General features: G+C 52.5%; 1 protein-coding gene across 1 annotated transcript in view; it reads right to left on the reverse strand.

The window, feature by feature from the left end:
- The window catches only part of LOC144487196 (serine/threonine-protein kinase WNK2-like), a gene marked incomplete at its 3' end in the record, with an annotated part of 124,144 nt that extends 100,633 nt beyond the window's left edge, over nt 1–23,511 (reverse strand). The window contains exons 1-2 of the mRNA XM_078205250.1: nt 23,352–23,511; nt 9,505–10,278 (exon numbers count right to left, since the gene is read on the reverse strand). Of these exons, the coding sequence (XP_078061376.1) occupies nt 9,505–10,029 (525 nt within the window). The remainder of the gene's footprint in view (nt 1–9,504; nt 10,279–23,351) is intronic.
- Between the last annotated feature and the right edge of the window lie 392 nt (nt 23,512–23,903).

The following is a 23,903-nucleotide window of genomic DNA, read 5'->3' on the forward strand; positions in this document are numbered from 1 at the left end:
GTGGGACCAGTCACGCACAATTATCTCAAATGTTCATCGACAGGTCTGGGTATCTTCCTGTTAAACCAAGCTGTCAATTCCAAAGCCACAAATGTAAATCGCACACCCTTCAGGTTTCACGCTCTGACAGCTCTTAGCACAACAAACCGCACTCCAAAAGGGAGTCTGATCCAGGTATACAAAATATTAAACGGGATTGAAGAAAATAAACATCGACCAAATGTCCTGTTATGGGGCAATCTGGAACCAAAGGTCACAGCTATAGGTTGAGAGGCAGTAGATTCAGCACCGAGATGAGGAGGAACTACTTCTCGAGTTTGTGGAACTCGCTGCCCCATAGCCAGTGGAGTCTGAATCGTTTCAAGAAGTAGGTGAATATATTTCTAATAAAAAAGGGATAAGGGGATATGGGGAACAGGTGTGAGGTGGATTTAAGACCAGGGAGAGATCAGCTGTGATCTGACTGAATGGTAGAGCAGGCTAAAAGGACTGAATTGCCTACTTCTGCTCTTAATTCCTATGATGGCGCCAGCATAGAGGGTAAACCTTGCCCCCCAGCACCAGCGCAGGAGTCAGCTCCCCCCCACCCCCAGTGCACATGGCAGATCTTGGCCACTGATGCCATTGCACAGGTTAGACTTCACTCCAGTTTCTACAAGACAAGCTCACTTAGACAACAAAAACAGAAAATGCTGGAAAATCTCAGCAGGTCTGCAGCATCTTAGTGTATTTATTTATTGATCACAAGTAGGCTTACATTAACACTGCAATGGAGTTACTGTGAAAATCCCCTAGTCCCCACACTCCGGGGCCTGTTCGGGTACACTGAGGGAGAATTTAGCAGGGCCAATGCACCTAACCAGCACGTCTTTCAGTCTGTAGGAGCACCCGGAGGAAACACACACAGACACGGGGAGAACGTGCAAACTCCACACAGACAGTGACCCAAGGCTGGAATCAAACCTGGGTCCCTCGTGCTGTGAGGCAGCAGTGCTAACCACTGTGCCACCTCACACTGTGGAGAGAGAATAGAGCCAACGTTGCGAGTCTGGGTGACCCTTCGTCTGGGCTCACTTAGATGCTGGTTTCGTTGGAGTCTGTGCGTCTCCATCCTGGATTCCTCAGCTCCACTGAGGCCAGCAGGAAAACCAGCCAAATACTCTGCCAGTTCGGTGACTGAACATCTTGGTTATCTATCAGCAATTCCTTTCTCACATTCCGCCTTGCAATGGCATGACATTATCCAACTGTCAGCTCCCCAGCTTGCTTGTGGAATTCCCCTCCAACCTCGCACTGCATTCCAAACATTCAGATTTAGAAGGCGTGGTGCAAATGGCAGCAGACCGGCCGGTAGGGCTTCATAGCTCCCGCCCAACAGGGAGCAGTGTCACACACAAACCAGCTCCTCGGGGAGGCTCAGGTCCGGGAGTGACTCACCCAGCAACACAGCACAGCCAACCTGTCACTCAGCTCAGCGCATGGGATTGTGGGCACTGTCTTCAGATGGAAAGCTGGTTAGCAGATAGGAAGCAAAGAGTTGGAATAAATGGGTCTTTTTCTGATCGGCAAGAGTGACTAGTGTCCTGTGTCTGCAGGGATCTGTGCTAGGACCCCAACAGCTCACATTATATATTAATGATTTGGAAAAGGGAACTGAATGTATTGTCTCCAGATTTGCGGATGATACAAAGTTGGGTGGGAGGGTGAGCTGTGAGGAGGATGCAGAGATGCTTCAGTCTGATTTGGACAGGCTGAGTGTGTGGGCATCTGCATGGAAGATGCAGCATAATGTGGATAAATGTGAGGTTATCCACTTTGGTAGCAATAATAAGACGACAGATTATTATGTGAATGGGTGTAAATTGAGAGAGGTGGATACTCAGTGAGACCTTGGAGTCCTCGTGCATCAGTCGCTGAAAGTAAGCGCGCAGGTACAGCAGGTAGTAAAGACGGCAAATGGTATGTTGGCCTTCATAGCGACAGGATGTGAGTTTGGGAGAGGGGTGTTTTGTTGCAATTGCACAGGGCGTTCATGAGGCCACAGCTGGGGTATTATGTGCAGTTTTGGTGTCCTTATCTGAGGAAGGATGTCCTTGCTATAAAGAATCAGGGTATTGAATTTCATTTTCAGCCATGGGCAGTACAGTGGTTAGCACTGCTGCCTCACAACGCCAGGATCCCGGGTTCAATTCCAGCCTCAGGTGGCTGTCTGTGTCGGGTTTACACGTTCTCAAAGTGTCTGCGTGGGTTTCCTCCGGATCCTCCAGTTCCCTCCACAATCAGGTGGATTAGCCATGCTAAATTGCCCTTTAGTGTCCCAAGATAGCCCGGTTAGGGGGATATATAATGATAATGAACGGCACAAAGGGACAAATGGCTAATCCTGCTTCTATTTTGTGTGTTCCTATGTAACTTGTGCTCTGCTTGTCAGGCAAGGATACAGAACAGCAGGAGAGTCAGCCAATGGTGACTGTGTCAGAGGGCTGGCGCTGGGGGAGGGCCGCGCCGGCGGAGGACCAGCGCTGGGGGAGGGCCGCATCGTCGGGGGGTCGGCGCTGGGGGAGGGCCGCATCATCGGGGGGGTCGGCGCTGGGGGACGGCCGCATCGTCGGGGGGCCGGCGCTGGGGGAGGGCCGCATCGTCGGGGGGCCGGCGCTGGGGGACGGCCGCATCGTCGGGGGGGTCGGCGCTGGGGGAGGGCCGCATCATCGGGGGGGTCGGCGCTGGGGGAGGGCCGCATCGTCGGGGGGCCGGCGCTGGGGGACGGCCGCATCGTCGGGGGGTCGGCGCTGGGGGACGGCCGCATCGTCGGAGGGCCGGCGCTGGGGGACGGCCGCATCGTCGGGGGGTCGGCGCTGGGGGAGGGACGCACCGTCGGAGGGTCGGCACTGGGGGAGCACCGCGCCGGCGGAGGACCAGCGCTGGGGGAGCGCTGCGCCGGCGGAGGGCCGGTGCTGGGGGAGCACCGCGTCGTCGGAGGACCGGCGCTGGGTGAGCGCCGTGCCGTCGGAGGGCCAGCGGTGGGGGAGCGCCGTGCCGTCGGAGGGCCAGCGCTGGGGGAGCGCCACGCCTTCAGAGGGTTGGCGCTGAGGGAACGCAGCGCCGTCGGTAGGCCGGCGCTGGGGGAGAGCCGCACCATCGGAGGGCCGGCGCTGGGGGAGCGCCGCGCCGTCGGAGGGCTGGCACTGAGGGAGGGCCGCGCCGTCGGAGAGCCAGCGCTGGGGGAGCACCGCGCCGGCAGAGGACCAGCGCTGGGGGAGCGCTGCGCCGGCGGAGGGCCGGTGCTGGGAGAGCACCGCCTCGTCGGAGGGCCGGCGCTGGGTGTGCACCGCGCCAGAGGGCCAGCCTGTGGGAGCGTCGCGCCGTCGGAGGGCCAGCGCTGGGGGAGCGCCGCACCATCGCAGGGCCAGTGCTGGGGGCGCGCCACGCTGTTGGTGGGTTGGCGCTGAGGGAACGCCACGCCGTCCGAGGGTTGGCGCTGAGGGAACGCAGCGGCGTCGGTAGGCCGGCGCTGGGGGAGAGCCGCACCGTCGGAGGGCCAGTGCTGGGGGCGCACCACGCTGTCGGAGGTCCAGCACTGGGGGAGCGCCACGCTGTCCGAGGGTTGGCGCTGAGGGAACGCAGCGCCGTCAGTAGGCCGGCGCTGGGGGAGAGCCGCACCGTCGGAGGGCCAGCGCTGGGGGAGCGCCGCACCGTTGGTGGGCCGGCGCTGGGGGAGCGCCGCACCGTTGGTGGGCCGGCGCTGGGGGAGCACCGCACCTTCCGAGGGTTGGTGCTGGTGCTGATTCTGAGCAATGCATTGTCAGAGGGCCAATGCTGGGGAGCATTTCCCATTCTTGTAAACTCCAGAGAAAATAGGCCAAGTCTCCTCGATCTCCGCTCGTAGGACAGTCCCTCCCACCAGCCCAGGGATTGGTCAGGTTCACCTCCTCCCTTGTGCTCCCTCTATGGCCAGCATATCCTTCCTCAGGTAACGAGGCCAAAACTGTACGCAATATGCCAGGTGCGGTCTCGCCAAGGGTCTGCACGAATGCAGCAAGACATCCTTGTTCCTCAACTCAGTTTCCCTCGAGATGAAGGTCAACATGCCATGTACATCAGAGCCAAAACACACACTGCTGCAAACGATGACAAAGCAACGGAAGAACAGACAAAGCTTTTGCGTTTGTGTCAACAACTTGCAAACCATCAGGGTGGCCCAACGGTTACAACTGAGAAATAAAAAGCAGTCGTCCATCTGCAAGATCATAGGAATTGAGAGGAAGGAGCCATTCAGCCCCTCCAGCCTGCTGCCCCGTTTAAGAAGATCACGGCAGATCTATTTGTGGCCTCAAATATCACTTTCCTGCCTGTCTCCTGACCCCTCTAATCTCCACTGCCTTGTCAGTGAGTATATTTAAGGCAGAGTTGAAATATTTCAATGACCATCCTCGCAGTCTTACACGTTTTATATTGTCCTGCCCATGAGAAAGATGGCACCACAATCCCTCTCCAGCATTGAGAGAGACTTCATTGCAGGATAAATTGTGCTGGAAACTGGTCCTGCCGCGTGTTAAGGTGACCGGTGGACTGTTAAAATGATCTGACCCAGCTCACATACGTTTCCCTACAAAAGCCAAGCTCCACACTTCAGGTTGAATGCATCTCACACACAAAACGGATCCCAAACTTTCCATATCTACCACAGAGTACAATGTGGAGGTGCCGGCGTTGGGCTGGGGTAAACACAGTAAGAAGTCTCACAACACCAGGTTAAAGTCCAACAGGTTTATTTGGAAGCAAAAGCCACTAGCTTTCGGAGCACTGCCCCCCTTCATCAGGTGAGTCTCAGAGCACACCATGGTAAACCGCGCCTGATCGCTCGGGGAACAGCCCACAGGGTCGTGTTCACCACTAGCCCTGTTTAAGCAGGGCAAGGAGTGGGATATGCTCCAGTTTCCTCCCACAGTCCAAAGATGTGCAGGTTAGGTGGATTAAGAACATAAGAAGATAAGAAATAGGAGCAGGAGTAGGCCATCTAGCCCCTCGAGCCTGCCCCGCCATTCAATAAGATCATGGCTGATCTGACGTGGATCAGTACCACTTACCCGCCTGATCCCCATAACCCTTAATTCCCTTACCGCTCAGGAATCCATCCATCCGCGCTTTAAACATATTCAGCGAGGTAGCCTCCACCACCTCAGTGGGCAGAGAATTCCAGAGATTCACCACCCTCTGGGAGAAGAAGTTCCTCCTCAACTCTGTCTTAAACCGACCCCCCTTTATTTTGAGGCTGTGTCCTCTAGTTTTAACTTCCTTACTAAGTGGAAAGAATCTCTCCGCCTCCACCCTATCCAGCCCCCGCATTATCTTATAAGTCTCCATAAGATCCCCCCTCATCCTTCTAAACTGGGGAAGGTGGGACCTGTACAAACAGGACGGGGTGCACCTGAACCAGAGGGGCACCAATATCCTCGGAGGGAAATTTGTTACGGCTCTTCAGGGGGGTTTAAACTAATTTGTCAGGGGAGTGGGAAAGGGAGTTGTAGTCCAGAAGTCAGTGAGGGTGGTGAGGTATTGGGGAAGGTATCAGGGTCAAGGGTGGGTACTGGTAGACAGGAAGGTGGGTTGAAGTGTGTCTACTTCAATGCAAGGAGCATCCGGAACAAGGTAGATGAACTTGGGGCGTGGATTGGTACTTGGGACTACGCTGTTGTGGCCATTACGGAGACGTGGGTAGAACAAGGACAGGAATGGCTGTTGGACGTTCCGGGGTATAGATGTTTCACTAAGTGTAGGGAAGCTGGTAAAAGAGGTGGAAGAGTGGCATTGTTAATCAAGGATAGTTTAACGGCTGCGGAAAGGCACTTCGTGGGGGATCTGCACACTGAGGTAATATGGGCTGAGGTTAGAAATAGGAAAGGAGCGGTCACGTTGCTAGGAGTTTACTATAGGCCCCCAAATAGTAATAGAGATGTGGAGGAAGAAATTGCTAAGCAGATTATGGATATGTGTGGGGGTCACAAAGTAGTTGTCATGGGGGACTTTAACTTTCCAAATATTGATTGGAACCTTTGTAGGTCAAATAGTTTGGATGGGGCAGTTTTTGTGCAGTGTGTGCGGGAGGGTTTCCTGACACAATATGTGGATGGGCCGACTAGAGGTGAGGCCACATTGGATTTGGTACTGGGAAATGAACCGGGCCAAGTGTTAGATTTGGTTGTGGGAGAGCAATTTGGAGATAGTGACCACAATTCGGTGTCTTTTGTTATTGCAATGGAGAGGGATAGGGCCGTACGGCAGGGCAAGGTTTACAATTGGGGGAGGGGTAATTATGATGCGATTAGGCAAGAATTAGGGGGCATAAGTTGGGAACAGAAACTGTCAGAGAAAGGAACTAATGAAAAGTGGAACTTTTTCAAGGAACAAATACTGGATGTCCTTGATAGGTATGTTCCTGTCAGGCAGGGAGGAAATGGCCGAGTGAGGGAACCATGGTTCACAAAAGAGGTGGAATGTCTTGTGAAAAGGAAGAGGGAAGCTTATGTAGGGATGAGGAAACAAGGTTCAGATGGCTCGATTGAGGGTTACAAGTTAGCAAGGAATGAGCTGAAAAAGGGGCTTAGGAGAGCTAGGAGGGGACATGAGAAGTCCTTGGCGGGTCGGATCAAGGAAAACCCCAAGGCTTTTTACTCTTATGTGAGGAATAAAAGAATGACCAGGGTGAGGTTAGGGCCGGTCAAGGACAGTAGTGGGAACTTGTGTATGGAGTCAGTAGAGATAGGCGAGGTGATGAATGAATACTTTTCTTCAGTGTTCACCAAGGAGAGGGGCCATGTTTTTGAGGAAGAGAAGGTGTTACAGGCTAATAGGCTGGAGGAAATAGATGTTCGGAGGGAGGATGTCTTGGCAGTTTTGAATAAACTGAAGGTCGATAAGTCCCCTGGGCCTGATGAAATGTATCCTAGGATTCTGTGGGAGGCAAGGGATGAGATTGCAGAGCCTTTGGCGTTGATCTTTGGGTCCTCGCTGTCCACGGGGATGGTGCCAGAGGACTGGAGAATGGCGAATGTTGTTCCTCTGTTTAAGAAAGGGAATAGAAATGACCCTGGTAATTATAGACCGGTTAGTCTTACTTCGGTGGTTGGTAAATTGATGGAAAGGGTCCTTAGGGATGGGATTTACGACCATTTAGAAAGATGCGGATTAATCCGAGATAGTCAGCACGGATTCGTGAAGGGCAAGTCGTGCCTCACAAATTTGATAGAATTTTTTGAGGAGGTAACTAAGTGTGTTGATGAAGGTAGGGCAGTTGATGTCATATACATGGATTTTAGTAAGGCGTTTGATAAGGTCCCCCATGGTCGGCTTATGATGAAAGTGAGGAGGTGTGGGATAGAGGGAAAGTTGGCCGATTGGATAGGTAACTGGCTGTCTGACCGAAGACAGAGGGTGGTGGTCGATGGAAAATTTTCGGATTGGAGGCAGGTTGCTAGCGGTGTGCCGCAGGGATCAGTGCTTGGTCCTCTGCTCTTTGTGATTTTTATTAATGACTTAGAGGAGGGGGCGGAAGGGTGGATCAGTAAATTTGCTGATGACACCAAGATTGGTGGAGTAGTGGATGAGGTGGAGGGCTGTTGTAGGCTGCAAAGAGACATAGATAGGATGCAAAGCTGGGCTGAAAAATGGCAAATGGAGTTTAACCCTGATAAATGTGAGGTGATTCATTTTGCTAGGACTAATTTAAATGTGGATTACAGGGTCAAAGGTAGGGTTCTGAAGACTGTGGAGGAACAGAGAGATCTTGGGGTCCATATCCACAGATCTCTAAAGGTTGCCACTCAAGTGGATAGAGCTGTGAAGAAGGCCTATAGTGTGTTAGCTTTTATTAACAGGGGGTTGGAGTTTAAGAGCCGTGGGGTTATGCTGCAACTGTACAGGACCTTGGTGAGACCACATTTGGAATATTGTGTGCAGTTCTGGTCACCTCACTATAAGAAGGATGTGGAAGCGCTGGAAAGAGTGCAGAGGAGATTTACCAGGATGCTGCCTGGTTTGGAGGGTAGGTCATATGAGGAAAGGTTGAGGGAGCTAGGGCTGTTCTCTCTGGAGCGGAGGAGGCTGAGGGGAGACTTAATAGAGGTGTATAAAATGATGAAGGGGATAGATAGAGTGAACGTTCAAAGACTATTTCCTCGGGTGGATGGAGCTATTACAAGGGGGCATAACTATAGGGTTCGTGGTGGGAGATACAGGACGGATATCAGAGGTAGGTTCTTTACGCAGAGAGTGGTTGGGGCGTGGAATGGACTGCCTGCAGTGATAGTGGAGTCAGACACTTTAGAAACATTTAAGCGGTTATTGGATAGGCACATGGAGCACACCAGGATGATAGGGAGTGGGATAGCTTGATCTTGGTTTCAGATAAAGCTCGGCACAACATCGTGGGCCGAAGGGCCTGTTCTGTGCTGTACTGTTCTATGTTCTATGTTCTAAACTCCAACGAGTACAAACCCAATCTCCTCAGCCTCTCCTCATAATCCAAACCCCTCATCTCCGGTATCAACCTGGTGAACCTTCTCTGCACTCCCTCCAATGCCAATATATCCTTCCTCATATAAGGGGACCAATACTGCACACAGTATTCCAGCTGCGGCCTCACCAATGCCCTGTACAGGTGCATCAAGACATCCCTGCTTTTATATTCTATCCCCCTCGCGATATAGGCCAACATCCCATTTGCCTTCTTGATCACCTGTTGTACCTGCAGACTGGGCTTTTGCGTCTCATGCACAAGGACCCCCAGGTCCCTTTGCACGGTAGCATGATTTAATTTGTTTCCATTGAGATAGTAATCCCATTTGTTATTATTTCCTCCAAAGTGTATAACCTCGCATTTATCAACGTTATACTCCATTTGCCATATCCTCGCCCACTCACTCAGCCTGTCCAAATCTCTCTGCAGATCTTCTCCGTCCTCCACACGATTCACTTTTCCACTTATCTTTGTGTCGTCTGCAAACTTCGTTACCCTACACTCCGTCCCCTCCTCCAGATCATCTATATTGGCCATGGTAAATGTGTGCGGTTACAGGGATAGAGTGGAGGAAGAGGGCTTGGGTAAGATGCTCTGTCAGAGAGTTGCACAAGCTCGATGGGTTGAATGGCCTCTTTCTGCACTGTCGGGATTTTACGGCTCTCACGTACAAGATACCAGCTCAAGCTCTGGGAGCTCGCAAACATTTACAAACTTTACTTCCCACCGTCTCCACGCCATGAGAGAGAGATTGACTTTTCGGGATTGATGCGACCGATGTCTCCAGTCAAACGCCCTTTGGCACGACAGGAAAGGCCAGTTGCCCGATCCCGATCACCACCTTACCCGGGATCAACCGCCTCAAAGACTGGGATTTAGATACGGGCTATTCCTGTGCCGTGTCAGTACGGTGCAGTGTGGTTCTACTTAGTCCAAGTTGTTGTGTAATTACCGCAGGTGAACAGAAAATGCAGAAAGAGTGCACTAACCTGCAGTTCACACCAAGCAACTTCCACCCAGGTCTCGGTATCCAGCCCTTTATACACAGTCTTGAAGGCCCCTCGGCCAAGCTCAATGTCAAACTTCAAGAACCGGCCTCCCGGAGAGGTGGCGACCGCCTTCATTTCAGCCTCCTCCTCATTCTCCTTCTCCGTCCTCTCCCGCGCCGCGTCCTTCGCACTGTCCTGGGCGGCCTTCGGCGTCCCAGGCTCACTCCTGCCCTCTGGCACGCTGGGGCAGAGCTGGGTGTCAGCAGCAGCGGCGGGCTGCCGGGCAGCCAGCTCCCGGTCCACCAGCTCCCGGTCCACCACTTCCACGCTCCGCCGCACAAAGCGGTGGTTCTCAGCGCTCCTGCCCAGCCTCGGGGGGCTGCCATCGCCGGGCTTCTCCGCCTTGCTCGGCGCCGTGATTGGGTTGGGCTCATTGCCGGCTGGGCTCTGGCCTGAGCTGGAGGGCACCCTGCCCAGTTTGCCGGAATCCCCCGGGCCGGCTGGCTCTCCTGGGTCCGTGGCCATCTCGCAAGCGTGGGGTCTCTCAATCTGGTGAGGAGGAGCAGGGGAAATAAAGAGAGACCTCCCACACTCTGTCTCCCTTTCGTCAGATCAACCAACCTTTGAAACGCTGCGTTTAGCTTAGGACATGGTGACTGGATGGCTCCCGCTGTAATCTTCAAGCAGGCATCTCGACAAGCGAGGAGAATCGTGCAGAATCCTTCCTCTTCAATTTCTAATCACACGCCGATCAATCATAGGACACAAAATTCTCTGTTCAAGAAAAAGAAAAGGGAATATAAATACATTGGGAGGGGAGAAGGGGATAGGTAAAACAAACACGCCCCAGCAACTCTTTCAACAGAAAGCACAAGAGCGTGAAAACTGTCTTCAAAAAACATTTAAAGACAATCGACTGATCTAGTCATGTTCCTTCACAGTCAGCCTGCCCTGATCGGGACCTCACTGGCTTTACAAGAAAGTCATTTAAAGTTTGCCGGCTTCTGTCAGCCTGCCACTCCCCACCCCCCACCACCCCCTCTCTACCTGATCAGATATTATCACCTACTCTCCTGAAGGGACAGGTGGCTGAACAGGGAACCTTGAACAACAACAAAGGGTCGTGAATATAGCCCAGGGCATCACGCAAACCAGCCTCCCATCCACTGACTCTGTCTACACTTCCCGCTGCCTCAGGAAAGCAGCCGGCATAATCAAGGACCCCACGCACCCCAGACATTCTCTCTTCCACCTTTTTCCGTCGGGAAAAGGATACAAAAGTCTGAGGTCACGCACCAACCGACTCAAGAACAGCTTCTTCCCTGCTGCCATCAGATTTTTGAATGGACTTACCTTATATTAAGTTGATCTTTCCCTACACCTTAGCTATGACTGTTACACTACATTCTGCACCCTCTCCTTTCCTTCTCTATGAACGGTATGCTTTGTATAGCATGCAAGAAACAATACTTTTCACTGTACCCCAATACAAATGACAATAATAAATCAAATCAAAAATCGAATCGCGCATACTTCACACCCCCAAGCAACTACTCAACTCACGACAGCAGTGATCACAGGGAGGAGGGCACCACCACCGACATGCTCTTGCCTGAACTCACTCAACATCCACACATGCAGACTTACTAAGGTGAAGGGGAACCTTTGCACTGAAACCCCCACCACCTCACTGTTGCTGCCTACTGTATCTGTGACTAATCCAGTCTCTCCGAATCAATAAAAATTAGGTGTCCATCCTAATGAGAAAACTGGAGGTCCGTTACTGCTCATCTCTGTCGGTCATTCCATGTCACATTGCCATCCCAGGAACCCAGCTTGAAATGTACAAGAGACACACAAAGGGGTTCAGTGGAGTGGAGCTACGGGACGCCCCGCCCAATTGCCTGATCAGAGCGGCACCAAGCCAGCGTTCAGGGTTGGAAAGAAACCTAGACTGGCCGAACGCAACAGATTTCAGCACAGGATGGTCACTGTCTGTGCGGAGTCTGCACGTTCTCCCCGTGCTCCGGTTTCCTTCCACAGTCCGAAAGATGTGCTGGTTAGGGTGCATTGGCCATGCTAAATTCTCCCTCGGTGTGCCCGAACAGGCGCCGGAGTGAGGCGACTAGGGGATTTTCACAGTAACTTCATCGCAGTGTTAATGTAAGCCCGTTTGTGACACTAATAAATAAACCAAAACTTTTTGATTCTCCCAAAAGAGAACATCCTCTCCACATCCACTCGGTCAAGAAACCGCCTCAGGGTCTTACAGCTTTCAATCAAGCTCCATGAGCAGCATTATTTGGTTAGCTGCTCAAATTGCACGTCTTTCAGACTGTGGGAGGAAACCGGAGCACCCGATGGAAACCCACGCAGACACAGGGAAAAAGTACAGGCTCCACATTGGCAGTGACCCAAGCCGGGAATCGAACCCAGGTCCCTGGCGCTGAGGTGGCAGTGCTGGGCGCAGGGCGGTAGATAGAAATTTCAGTCCAAAGTTATATTTCGTTTGTCCTGCAGGTATAAAATCTTTCTTAAAAAATTAATTTTGCACCTTCCAAACTTAGAAGACACTTTCCTGCTATCCTGACTGTATTTTAGAGCTAGTTCGGGCAGCGATGGGAGGCAGAAGCAGAGACAGGCAGGGGAATGAACGCAGTCTCATTGCTAAGTACTAAAATGAACACATCCGCAACGGAGGTAATCTCTAAATGACTTGACTCCAGGCAGAAGATGTTTGCAATGATTTGAGCAGCAAGTGGTTTTACTGCTTGACATTTCAAAGAATTGCACATCTATGAGGAAACAGCAGTGGCAGGAAACGAGTTCCGGTTCACACAGCCTGACTTAGAAATTAGAGCAAAGGAGATTGTTTGGCCCATCGAATCTGTAAGAGTTTTAACAACACCAGGTTAAAGTCCAACAGGTTTATTTGGTATTGGCCAGCCCTAGCTCTCTCTCTCCACTCTCATTTCCCTGCCCATTTCCAAATCCTTCGTCGCTGATCCGACAGCCACTGGCTTCTGGTGAGACTCCATTAAACCTGGAAGCGAGGGGGAAGGTCCCATAATTGGACTGTATCCCCAGACCCCCACTGGCACCAGGATCGGGCACACCCCGAATGGAGGAGGAGCGGCTGGTTAAGGATGGTGGTCTGACTGCTCTTCTGACACAAAGATTTCCCTCAGACCCCCAATGTGTGCCAAGTCGTGGCATCCCTGCCAACCTAATTCAAGGTGACACCGGAGCATGGCGACTTCCAGCGAGCTGTCCTCATTATACCCTCTAACTCTATCTTTTACTCTCATTCTATGCTCTTTAAACTGTACTCTAACTCTTTTAAAACTCTTCACACTCTAGCTGTGACTGTAACACTACATTCTGCACCCTCGCCTTTTCTTCTCCCCTATGTACTCTATGAACTGTATGCTTTGTCTGTATAGCGTGCAAGAAACAATACTTTTCACTGTATACTAATACATGTGACATCGGCGAGGGGTTGGAGGGTGGGGGAGGGAGAAGGGAGACATCGGACCTCTCTCTCGGACACCGCAATTGATACTGTGACCCAGCTGGAGGATTTTGGGGACTGTAAGGATGGGTTGCGCGGGGGGAGGGAGAGAGAGAGAGAGAGAAGAGGCACGAGAGAGAGAAAAATAAATAGAAGTCAAAGGATTAATGGGTCAAAAGATGACAAAACAAGAGAGAGAGAGAACAGATTACAGCTATTGTTACATACCCATGGACACAAACCAGGCAAAAACCATTGCTCCAAACCCACATGCTTCATTTGCTTTGCTCAACAGGCTGGTGCACTCTTGGTAATCAAAAGCTCTCTGGCAGCAGGGTGTCCCTTAAGCTTCTTAACTACACCCCTCAGGCATCATTGGCCAAACACTACCCTATCGAAAAGCCGGCAGCCAAGCATCAAAGCGACACCTCTCGGAGCTCAGCACAGAAACCTGCAGCAAACCTGGAGACTGTTTTTACTGCTGCAATCTGCACGCCCTGGGGAGCCTCATCAGCCACCCTCGTACCTGGCGATTCTTTCACCTGCGCTGAGGGGCGGGTTAAAAATAGGTGGTGACCCGCTTTGGGCAGACGAGCAACAAGCTGACAGTGCAAGATTCTCAGACTCAGGCGCACTGCGCTGCAATCAGCCAAGCAGTTTATTTCATTCATTAGTCACAAGTAAGGCTTACATTAACACTGCAATGAAGTTACTGTGAAAACCCCCTAGGAAATGATGAGTCAGACCTCAGTTCCAGGTCCCCGCCAATTTGGTCTGTCGTGAGGCAAAGCAAGAGCAGGCCAACCCAGCTCCCAAGTGAACCCGGGCCTGAGGCAGCAAAGTCTCGAACGCGGGGAGAGGAAATCCCCGATCCGGCCCCGCATAGCCTAGTTCCCGTGACCTTACAAAGGGTTGGCAGACACAGGACAGGCAGAATGACCCACTTGTGCCATCACAAACAAAGTCCATTTGTATAGTAGAAGGGCACACAATCCCTACAGTGCAAAAGGAGGCCAGCTGGCCCATTGAGTCTGCTCAGACACTCTGACAGAGCATCACAACCAGGCCCTACTCCTGGAACCCCACATATTTATCCTGCTCATCCCCCTGATCTGCACATCTTTGAACACTAGAGGGAGAGACACACACAGAGAGAGAGAGACACACACAGAGAGAGAGAGACACACACAGAGAGAGAGAGACACACACAGAGAGAGAGAGACACACACAGAGAGAGAGAGACACACACAGAGAGAGAGAGACACACACAGAGAGAGAGAGACACACACAGAGAGAGAGAGACACACACACAGAGAGAGAGAGACACACACAGAGAGAGAGAGACACACACAGAGAGAGAGAGACACACACAGAGAGAGACACACACAGAGAGAGAGAGACACACACAGAGAGAGAGAGACACACACAGAGAGAGAGAGACACACACAGAGAGAGAGAGACACACACAGAGAGAGAGAGACACACACAGAGAGAGAGAGACACACACAGAGAGAGAGAGACACACACAGAGAGAGAGAGACACACACAGAGAGAGAGAGACACGCAGAGAGAGAGACAGACGCAGAGAGAGAGACAGACGCAGAGAGAGAGAGACAGACGCAGAGAGAGAGACAGACGCAGAGAGAGAGACAGACGCAGAGAGAGAGACAGAGGCAGAGAGAGAGACAGAGGCAGAGAGAGAGACAGAGGCAGAGAGAGACAGACAGAGGCAGAGAGAGACAGACAGAGGCAGAGAGAGACAGACAGAGGCAGAGAGAGACAGACAGAGGCAGAGAGAGACAGACAGAGGCAGAGAGAGACAGACAGAGGCAGAGAGAGACAGACAGAGGCAGAGAGAGACAGACAGAGGCAGAGAGAGACAGACAGAGGCAGAGAGAGACAGACAGAGGCAGAGAGAGACAGACAGAGGCAGAGAGAGACAGACAGAGGCAGAGAGAGACAGACAGAGGCAGAGAGAGACAGACAGAGGCAGAGAGAGACAGACAGAGGCAGAGAGAGACAGACAGAGGCAGAGAGAGACAGACAGAGGCAGAGAGAGACAGACAGAGGCAGAGAGAGACAGACAGAGGCAGAGAGAGACAGACAGAGGCAGAGAGAGACAGACAGAGGCAGAGAGAGACAGACAGAGGCAGAGAGAGACAGACAGAGGCAGAGAGAGACAGACAGAGGCAGAGAGAGACAGACAGAGGCAGAGAGAGACAGACAGAGGCAGAGAGAGACAGACAGAGGCAGAGAGAGACAGACAGAGGCAGAGAGAGACAGACAGAGGCAGAGAGAGACAGACAGAGGCAGAGAGAGACAGACAGAGGCAGAGAGAGACAGACAGAGGCAGAGAGAGACAGACAGAGGCAGAGAGAGACAGACAGAGGCAGAGAGAGACAGACAGAGGCAGAGAGAGACAGACAGAGGCAGAGAGAGACAGACAGAGGCAGAGAGAGACAGACAGAGGCAGAGAGAGACAGACAGAGGCAGAGAGAGACAGACAGAGGCAGAGAGAGACAGACAGAGGCAGAGAGAGACAGACAGAGGCAGAGAGAGACAGACAGAGGCAGAGAGAGACAGACAGAGGCAGAGAGAGACAGACAGAGGCAGAGAGAGACAGACAGAGGCAGAGAGAGACAGACAGAGGCAGAGAGAGACAGACAGAGGCAGAGAGAGACAGACAGAGGCAGAGAGAGACAGACAGAGGCAGAGAGAGACAGACAGAGGCAGAGAGAGACAGACAGAGGCAGAGAGAGACAGACAGAGGCAGAGAGAGACAGACAGAGGCAGAGAGAGACAGACAGAGGCAGAGAGAGACAGACAGAGGCAGAGAGAGACAGACAGAGGCAGAGAGAGACAGACAGAGGCAGAGAGAGACAGACAGAGGCAGAGAGAGACAGACAGAGGCAGAGAGAGACAGACAGAGGCAGAGAGAGACAGACAGAGGCAGAGAGAGACAGACAGAGGCAGAGAGAGACAGACAGAGGCAGAGAGAGACAGACAGAGGCAGAGAGAGACAGACAGAGGCAGAGAGAGACAGACAGAGGCAGAGAGAGACAGACAGAGGCAGAGAGAGACAGACAGAGGCAGAGAGAGACAGACAGAGGCAGAGAGAGACAGACAGAGGCAGAGAGAGACAGACAGAGGCAGAGAGAGACAGACAGAGGCAGAGAGAGACAGACAGAGGCAGAGAGAGACAGACAGAGGCAGAGAGAGACAGACAGAGGCAGAGAGAGACAGACAGAGGCAGAGAGAGACAGACAGAGGCAGAGAGAGACAGACAGAGGCAGAGAGAGACAGACAGAGGCAGAGAGAGACAGACAGAGGCAGAGAGAGACAGACAGAGGCAGAGAGAGACAGACAGAGGCAGAGAGAGACAGACAGAGGCAGAGAGAGACAGACAGAGGCAGAGAGAGACAGACAGAGGCAGAGAGAGACAGACAGAGGCAGAGAGAGACAGACAGAGGCAGAGAGAGACAGACAGAGGCAGAGAGAGACAGACAGAGGCAGAGAGAGACAGACAGAGGCAGAGAGAGACAGACAGAGGCAGAGAGAGACAGACAGAGGCAGAGAGAGACAGACAGAGGCAGAGAGAGACAGACAGAGGCAGAGAGAGACAGACAGAGGCAGAGAGAGACAGACAGAGGCAGAGAGAGACAGACAGAGGCAGAGAGAGACAGACAGAGGCAGAGAGAGACAGACAGAGGCAGAGAGAGACAGACAGAGGCAGAGAGAGACAGACAGAGGCAGAGAGAGACAGACAGAGGCAGAGAGAGACAGACAGAGGCAGAGAGAGACAGACAGAGGCAGAGAGAGACAGACAGAGGCAGAGAGAGACAGACAGAGGCAGAGAGAGACAGACAGAGGCAGAGAGAGACAGACAGAGGCAGAGAGAGACAGACAGAGGCAGAGAGAGACAGACAGAGGCAGAGAGAGACAGACAGAGGCAGAGAGAGACAGACAGAGGCAGAGAGAGACAGACAGAGGCAGAGAGAGACAGACAGAGGCAGAGAGAGACAGACAGAGGCAGAGAGAGACAGACAGAGGCAGAGAGAGACAGACAGAGGCAGAGAGAGACAGACAGAGGCAGAGAGAGACAGACAGAGGCAGAGAGAGACAGACAGAGGCAGAGAGAGACAGACAGAGGCAGAGAGAGACAGACAGAGGCAGAGAGAGACAGACAGAGGCAGAGAGAGACAGACAGAGGCAGAGAGAGACAGACAGAGGCAGAGAGAGACAGACAGAGGCAGAGAGAGACAGACAGAGGCAGAGAGAGACAGACAGAGGCAGAGAGAGACAGACAGAGGCAGAGAGAGACAGACAGAGGCAGAGAGAGACAGACAGAGGCAGAGAGAGACAGACAGAGGCAGAGAGAGACAGACAGAGGCAGAGAGAGACAGACAGAGGCAGAGAGAGACAGACAGAGGCAGAGAGAGACAGACAGAGGCAGAGAGAGACAGACAGAGGCAGAGAGAGACAGACAGAGGCAGAGAGAGAGCGACAGACGCAGAGAGAGAGCGCCAGACGCAGAGAGAGAGCGCCAGACTCAGAGAGAGAGCGCCAGACTCAGAGAGAGAGCGCCAGACTCAGAGAGAGAGCGCCAGACTCAGAGAGAGAGCGCCAGACTCAGAGAGAGAGCGCCAGACTCAGAGAGAGAGCGCCAGACTCAGAGAGAGAGCGCCAGACTCAGAGAGAGCGCCAGACTCAGAGAGAGAGCGCCAGACTCAGAGAGAGAGCGCCAGACTCAGAGAGAGAGCGCCAGACTCAGAGAGAGAGCGCCAGACTCAGAGAGAGAGCGCCAGACTCAGAGAGAGAGCGCCAGACTCAGAGAGAGAGCGCCAGACTCAGAGAGAGAGCGCCAGACTCAGAGAGAGAGCGCCAGACTCAGAGAGAGAGCGCCAGACTCAGAGAGAGAGCGCCAGACTCAGAGAGAGAGCGCCAGACTCAGAGAGAGAGCGCCAGACTCAGAGAGAGAGCGCCAGACTCAGAGAGAGAGCGCCAGACTCAGAGAGAGAGCGCCAGACTCAGAGAGAGAGCGCCAGACTCAGAGAGAGAGCGCCAGACTCAGAGAGAGAGCGCCAGACTCAGAGAGAGAGCGCCAGACTCAGAGAGAGAGCGCCAGACTCAGAGAGAGAGCGCCAGACTCAGAGAGAGAGCGCCAGACTCAGAGAGAGAGCGCCAGACTCAGAGAGAGAGCGCCAGACTCAGAGAGAGAGCGCCAGACTCAGAGAGAGAGCGCCAGACTCAGAGAGAGAGCGCCAGACTCAGAGAGAGAGCGCCAGACTCAGAGAGAGAGCGCCAGACTCAGAGAGAGAGCGCCAGACTCAGAGAGAGAGCGCCAGACTCAGAGAGAGAGCGCCAGACTCAGAGAGAGAGCGCCAGACTCAGAGAGAGAGCGCCAGACACAGAGAGAGAGCGCCAGACTCAGAGAGAGAGCGCCAGACTCAGAGAGAGAGCGCCAGACTCAGAGAGAGAGCGCCAGACACAGAGAGAGAGCGCCAGACTCAGAGAGAGAGCGCCAGACTCAGAGAGAGAGCGCCAGACACAGAGAGAGAGCGCCAGACTCAGAGAGAGAGCGCCAGACTCAGAGAGAGAGCGCCAGACACAGAGAGAGAGCGCCAGACACAGAGAGAGCGCGCCAGACACAGAGAGAGAGCGCCAGACACAGAGAGCGCGCCAGACACAGAGAGAGCGCGCCAGACACAGAGAGAGCGCGCCAGACACAGAGAGAGCGCGCCAGACACAGAGAGAGCGCGCCAGACACAGAGAGAGCGCGCCAGACACAGAGAGAGCGCGCCAGACTCAGAGAGAGCGCGCCAGACACAGAGAGAGCGCGCCAGACACAGAGAGAGCGCGCCAGACACAGAGAGAGCGCGCCAGACACAGAGAGAGCGCGCCAGACACAGAGAGAGCGCGCCAGACACAGAGAGAGCGCGCCAGACACAGAGAGAGCGCGCCAGACACAGAGAGAGCGCGCCAGACACAGAGAGAGCGCGCCAGACACAGAGAGAGCGCGCCAGACACAGAGAGAGAGCGCCAGACACAGAGAGAGAGCGCCAGACACAGAGAGAGAGCGCCAGACACAGAGAGAGCGCGCCAGACACAGAGAGAGCGCGCCAGACACAGAGAGAGAGCGCCAGACACAGAGAGAGAGCGCCAGACACAGGGAGAGAGCGCCAGACACAGAGAGAACGCGCCAGACACAGAGAGAGAGCGCCAGACACAGAGAGAGAGCGCCAGACACAGAGAGAGAGCGCCAGACACAGAGAGAGAGCGCCAGACACAGAGAGAGAGCGCCAGACACAGAGAGAGAGCGCCAGACACAGAGAGAGAGCGCCAGACACAGAGAGAGTGCGCCAGACACAGAGAGAGAGCGCCAGACACAGAGAGAGAGCGCCAGACACAGAGAGAGAGCGCCAGACACAGAGAGAGAGCGCCAGACACAGAGAGAGAGCGCCAGACAAGAGAGAGCGCCAGACACAGAGAGAGAGCGCCAGACACAGAGAGAGCGCCAGACACAGAAGAGAGCGCCAGACACAGAGAGAGCCGCACAGACACAAGAGAGAGCGCCAGACACAGAGAGAGCGCCAGACACAGAGAGAGCGCCAGACACAGAGAGAGCGCCAGACACAGAGAGAGCGCCAGACACAGAGAGAGCGCCAGACACAGAGAGAGCGCCACCAGACACAGAGAGAGCGCCAGACACAGAGAGAGCGCCAGACACAGAGAGAGCGCCAGACACAGAGAGAGCGCCAGACACAGAGAGAGCGCCAGACACAGAGAGAGCGCCAGACACAGAGAGAGCGCCAGACACAGAGAGAGCGCCAGACACAGAGAGAGCGCCAGACACAGAGAGAGCGCCAGACACAGAGAGAGCGCCAGACACAGAGAGAGAGAGCCAGACACAGAGAGAGAGAGCCAGACACAGAGAGAGAGAGCCAGACACAGAGAGAGAGAGCCAGACACAGAGAGAGAGCCAGACAGGGGCGGGCAGGCAGAGATACAGAGCCAAAGGAGAGTGGAATGCCAAGCACATTCCCTACTAAAAGGGCACCAGAGATTATACCCCCCCCACCTACTGCCCATCGTGGCTGGTGGGGGAGGGGGGGGAAGGTAGGAAGGGAAGGAGACAAGTAATAAGCGAAAGATAAACTATTTATGACTGCACCCAGTTTTCCCAACGGGTGCAAACAATGAACACAGGCTCTGCTGGGATCTAAACTGAGGTGGTGCTGCCACTGGGCTGGAGCGGGGAGGAGGGGGCTTGTGGGTTCCACTCTCCTGGCACCAACTCCAGCTGATGGCGGGGGGGGGGGGTAAGAACAGGGCCCCACTCAGCCGTGACGCCCGCTGCAGTCAAGCAGCCAGCCGGCACTCACGTGTCCGACCTACGGAATGGTGTACCAAGCGCAGAATGTAAAAGCAGAAAAGCTTTCGCCACACACCATGCCATCTGCATTATAAAGTCACTTTCCAAACTAGCAAATAACTCGGACAGAGGTTAGATCCCAGCCGGTTATCCGACGCAGAGCAGGCATTTTGGGCCAACCTCCCTCCCTTCCCCACTCCTCTCCCCGACACAAATCATCAGTGGGCACATTGTGAAACGTCGATACCCTCTAGCCAAATCCCACACACAACATTCCGGATCTGCCTCGACCGTCCCCCCACCGCCGCAGCAGACCCGGGCTGGATTCATACCACAAGGTCCAGGCTGCGGCCTGTCCGCAGCTCCCATCATCGTAAGCCGGACAGTGCCTCCAACTCAAATCAGAAGCACAAGCAACTGTCAAGTGGACAATTACTTCCACCACCCGCTGGAGGTCACTTTCTCACTATACCGCTCATAAACATTCCATGTTCAATGTACCAACTACTGACATTAATTACACCATGAACCCCCCCTCCCCCAAGTGAAAGTGGGGGAGACCCTCCAAAGGGACTATTACGCACTGCAGTTTTCAAAGCTTCTCGTGTCACTGCCAGCTTCCCTGAACGTGTTTACCACTGGCGGAGAAACCCATTCACTTAAAAGCGGCAGTTTCCACTAACAAGCATCAGTAAGGGAAGCAGGAAAGACCAAGCAGATCTGGCATTGAAAATAAACAGCAGTGGGGGGTGAGACTGATTTCACTGGGTCAACTCAGTGACATCAACCTCAAGGTCTGAATCCCGTCACCTGCAGCCCCCCCCCCCCCCCCCCCCCCGGCCATTGAAGCTAAAGAGGCAGTTGGTCACCAGCCAGCACCCAAAGCAGAGAGAGGGGTACAGAGCACACAAGAAGCTGTTGCTCATCCATTCACAGAGTTGCCAGGCTAGAGCACAGCTTGTAATCTGGAAAGCCACTGTACCACAGGAAGCAAACGATGAGAACAGTCTTTCACCTACTTGTGGGATGGAAGTGGGGAGTGGGGGGGCAAAACAGCCCTTTCAACTCTCCGACACAGCTATTTCTGTTCAGAACAGAAATGCAAGTCTGACCAGGGGAAGCCAGCACAGCAACCCTGTCCCCAAACTTGTAACGTCTACTCCAGCTCGTCACACATACACTCGCGCGCGCGCACAACTATCTCGATTGCAACAATCATTCAACAAATTAAATCCCACATCCTCGTGCGTCGCTGGGTTTTTCCCTTGCGCATTTGTTTTTTTTTTTAAAAAGGCAGGTTGAAACGCACAAGCAGAAACACATCGCCTGGACAAAACCACCAAAACCTTTCCAAAAATAACACTCGGCTGCAATAGAGAAACAAAAAGCACGTCAGGAAAGCAAGTGCAGAGAGAAATGTTGCAGGCAGGTTATCACACTGTAGACTTCTCGCAAGTTATCCAAAAATATTGACAAATAGATATACAAGCACTTAAAACGAAAACAGTGCAAAGTTGACCCTCCATTCCAGAGAACATTCACAAACACAGCATATATCTCAATACATAAGCTTAAGTAGATAAAATATGTTCTTAGTTCATATATAGGTTAAAAGTATGCATTATACACACAAAATTTGCAGTGCGTAAGATATTATCCACAATGAGCTCAAATATACATTATCCACCATGAGCTTAAATTTTTTAATTAGTGTCACAAGTCGGCTTACATTAACACTGCAATGAAGTTACTGTGAAAATCCCCTAGTGGCCACACTCCGGCACCTGTTCGGGTACACTGAGGGAGAATTTAGCATGGCATTGCACCCTAACCAGCATGTCTTTCGGACTGTGGGAGGAAACCGGAGCACCCGGAGGAAACCCACGCAGACATGGGGAGAACATGCAGACTCCGCACAGGCACGATACACAGTGGTTAGCGCTGCTGCCTCACAGTGCCAGGGATCCGGGTTCAATTCCCGGCTCAGGTCACTATCTGTGCGGAGTCTGCATGTTCTCCCTGTGTCTGCGTGAGTTTCCTCCGGGTGCTCCAGTTTCCTCCCACAGTCCGAAAGACATGCTGGTTAGATGCATTGGCCATGATAAATTCTCTCTCGGTGTACTCAAACAGGTGACGGAGTGTGGTGACTAGGGGATTTTCACAGTAACTTCATTGCAGCGTTAATGTAAGCCAACATGTGACATTAATAAATAAACTTCAAAAGAGAGTTCAAAAGAGTGACCCAAGCCAGGAATCGAACTTGGGTCCCTGGCACTGTGAGGCAGCAGTGCTAACCACTGTGCCACCTTATATACATTATCCACTATGAGTTTAAGTATACATGTTATCCACTATCAGCTTAAATAAACGTAATATATTACCCACTATTTGCATAAACATACCTAACATATTACCAACTGTTTGCTTGTACATCACGAGCGATTTTCTACATTTATCAACACTTTCAGTCACACATCCACAAACTTTGCAATGTTATTCACTATGTACTTAAATATACATAATGAGCTGAATACATGCACTTATAAACACATTATCGGCGTCCGCTATCCCCAAGAACTTAGCAGCACATCCACAGAACATGCTAAAAATTTCATCTTCCAGCGAAACACCAATCTATGCAGATATACCCATGCATTCACAATGAGATAGCGACAGCAAAAAAGAGCAAATACGCTCAAATTTCTTAAAAAGAGAAAGGCAACATGCAGACAAAATGATGAAAGGGGTGGGACAATGGGGGTGGGGGGGGGGGGGTCAAGAGCTGATATCCGCTGTAGATGCTTTCCAAATAGACACTTTTCCTTCTCGATCCAAACATCCCACACACTTGAGGCTGCGGCGGAGGCGGGCGAGGAGGGAAGAGGAGGAATGTCAAGTTAATGAAGTTATGATGATTTCTTGAATTGGAAGGTTTATGTTTGCCCCCACCTTCTCTATACTTACTAAAGGCCAGACGGAGCAAGGAAGGGCTTGCAGAGATAGCAACCCAGGACTTGTGACTGGGAGCCATCCTTTACTCTTTCACCAACCCCCGGGGTGGAGAAAACTCAAAAGAACAAAAAAGGGGGCATTTCTCCCCCCTCTCTTTCTCAAATTTCTTTCCCCCCCAAATCTCCTCAAGGGCTTTTTTCAACCCCTTTTTTTGTAATCATCTTGGGGGGAGGGGTTCTTCCAAAAGCAAATATAAAAAATAAGCAAAATTGGAGGGTTTTTTTTGGGGGGGGGAAGCAAAGGGAAAAAGGTTTTTCTATTGAAAATTTAAAAACACAAATTGGAATTTTTTTTTGGCGGCGGGGGAAAAGTCAAAAAAGGATTTTCCACTGAATATAAACCAAATTGGAGTTTTCTTTCGGGGGAAGCAAAGTAAAAAAGGGTTTTCTATTGGAAATAAAACAAATTGGGAGTTTTTTTGGGGGGGGGAAACAAAGTAAAATGGTTTTCTATTGAAAATAAACACTCTACTAGAGCTCAATCCCCAAATTTAAAGAATAAAAG

Source organism: Mustelus asterias, unplaced genomic scaffold (assembly GCF_964213995.1).
Source record: "Mustelus asterias unplaced genomic scaffold, sMusAst1.hap1.1 HAP1_SCAFFOLD_642, whole genome shotgun sequence".
Classification (NCBI taxonomy): Eukaryota; Metazoa; Chordata; class Chondrichthyes; order Carcharhiniformes; family Triakidae; genus Mustelus; species Mustelus asterias.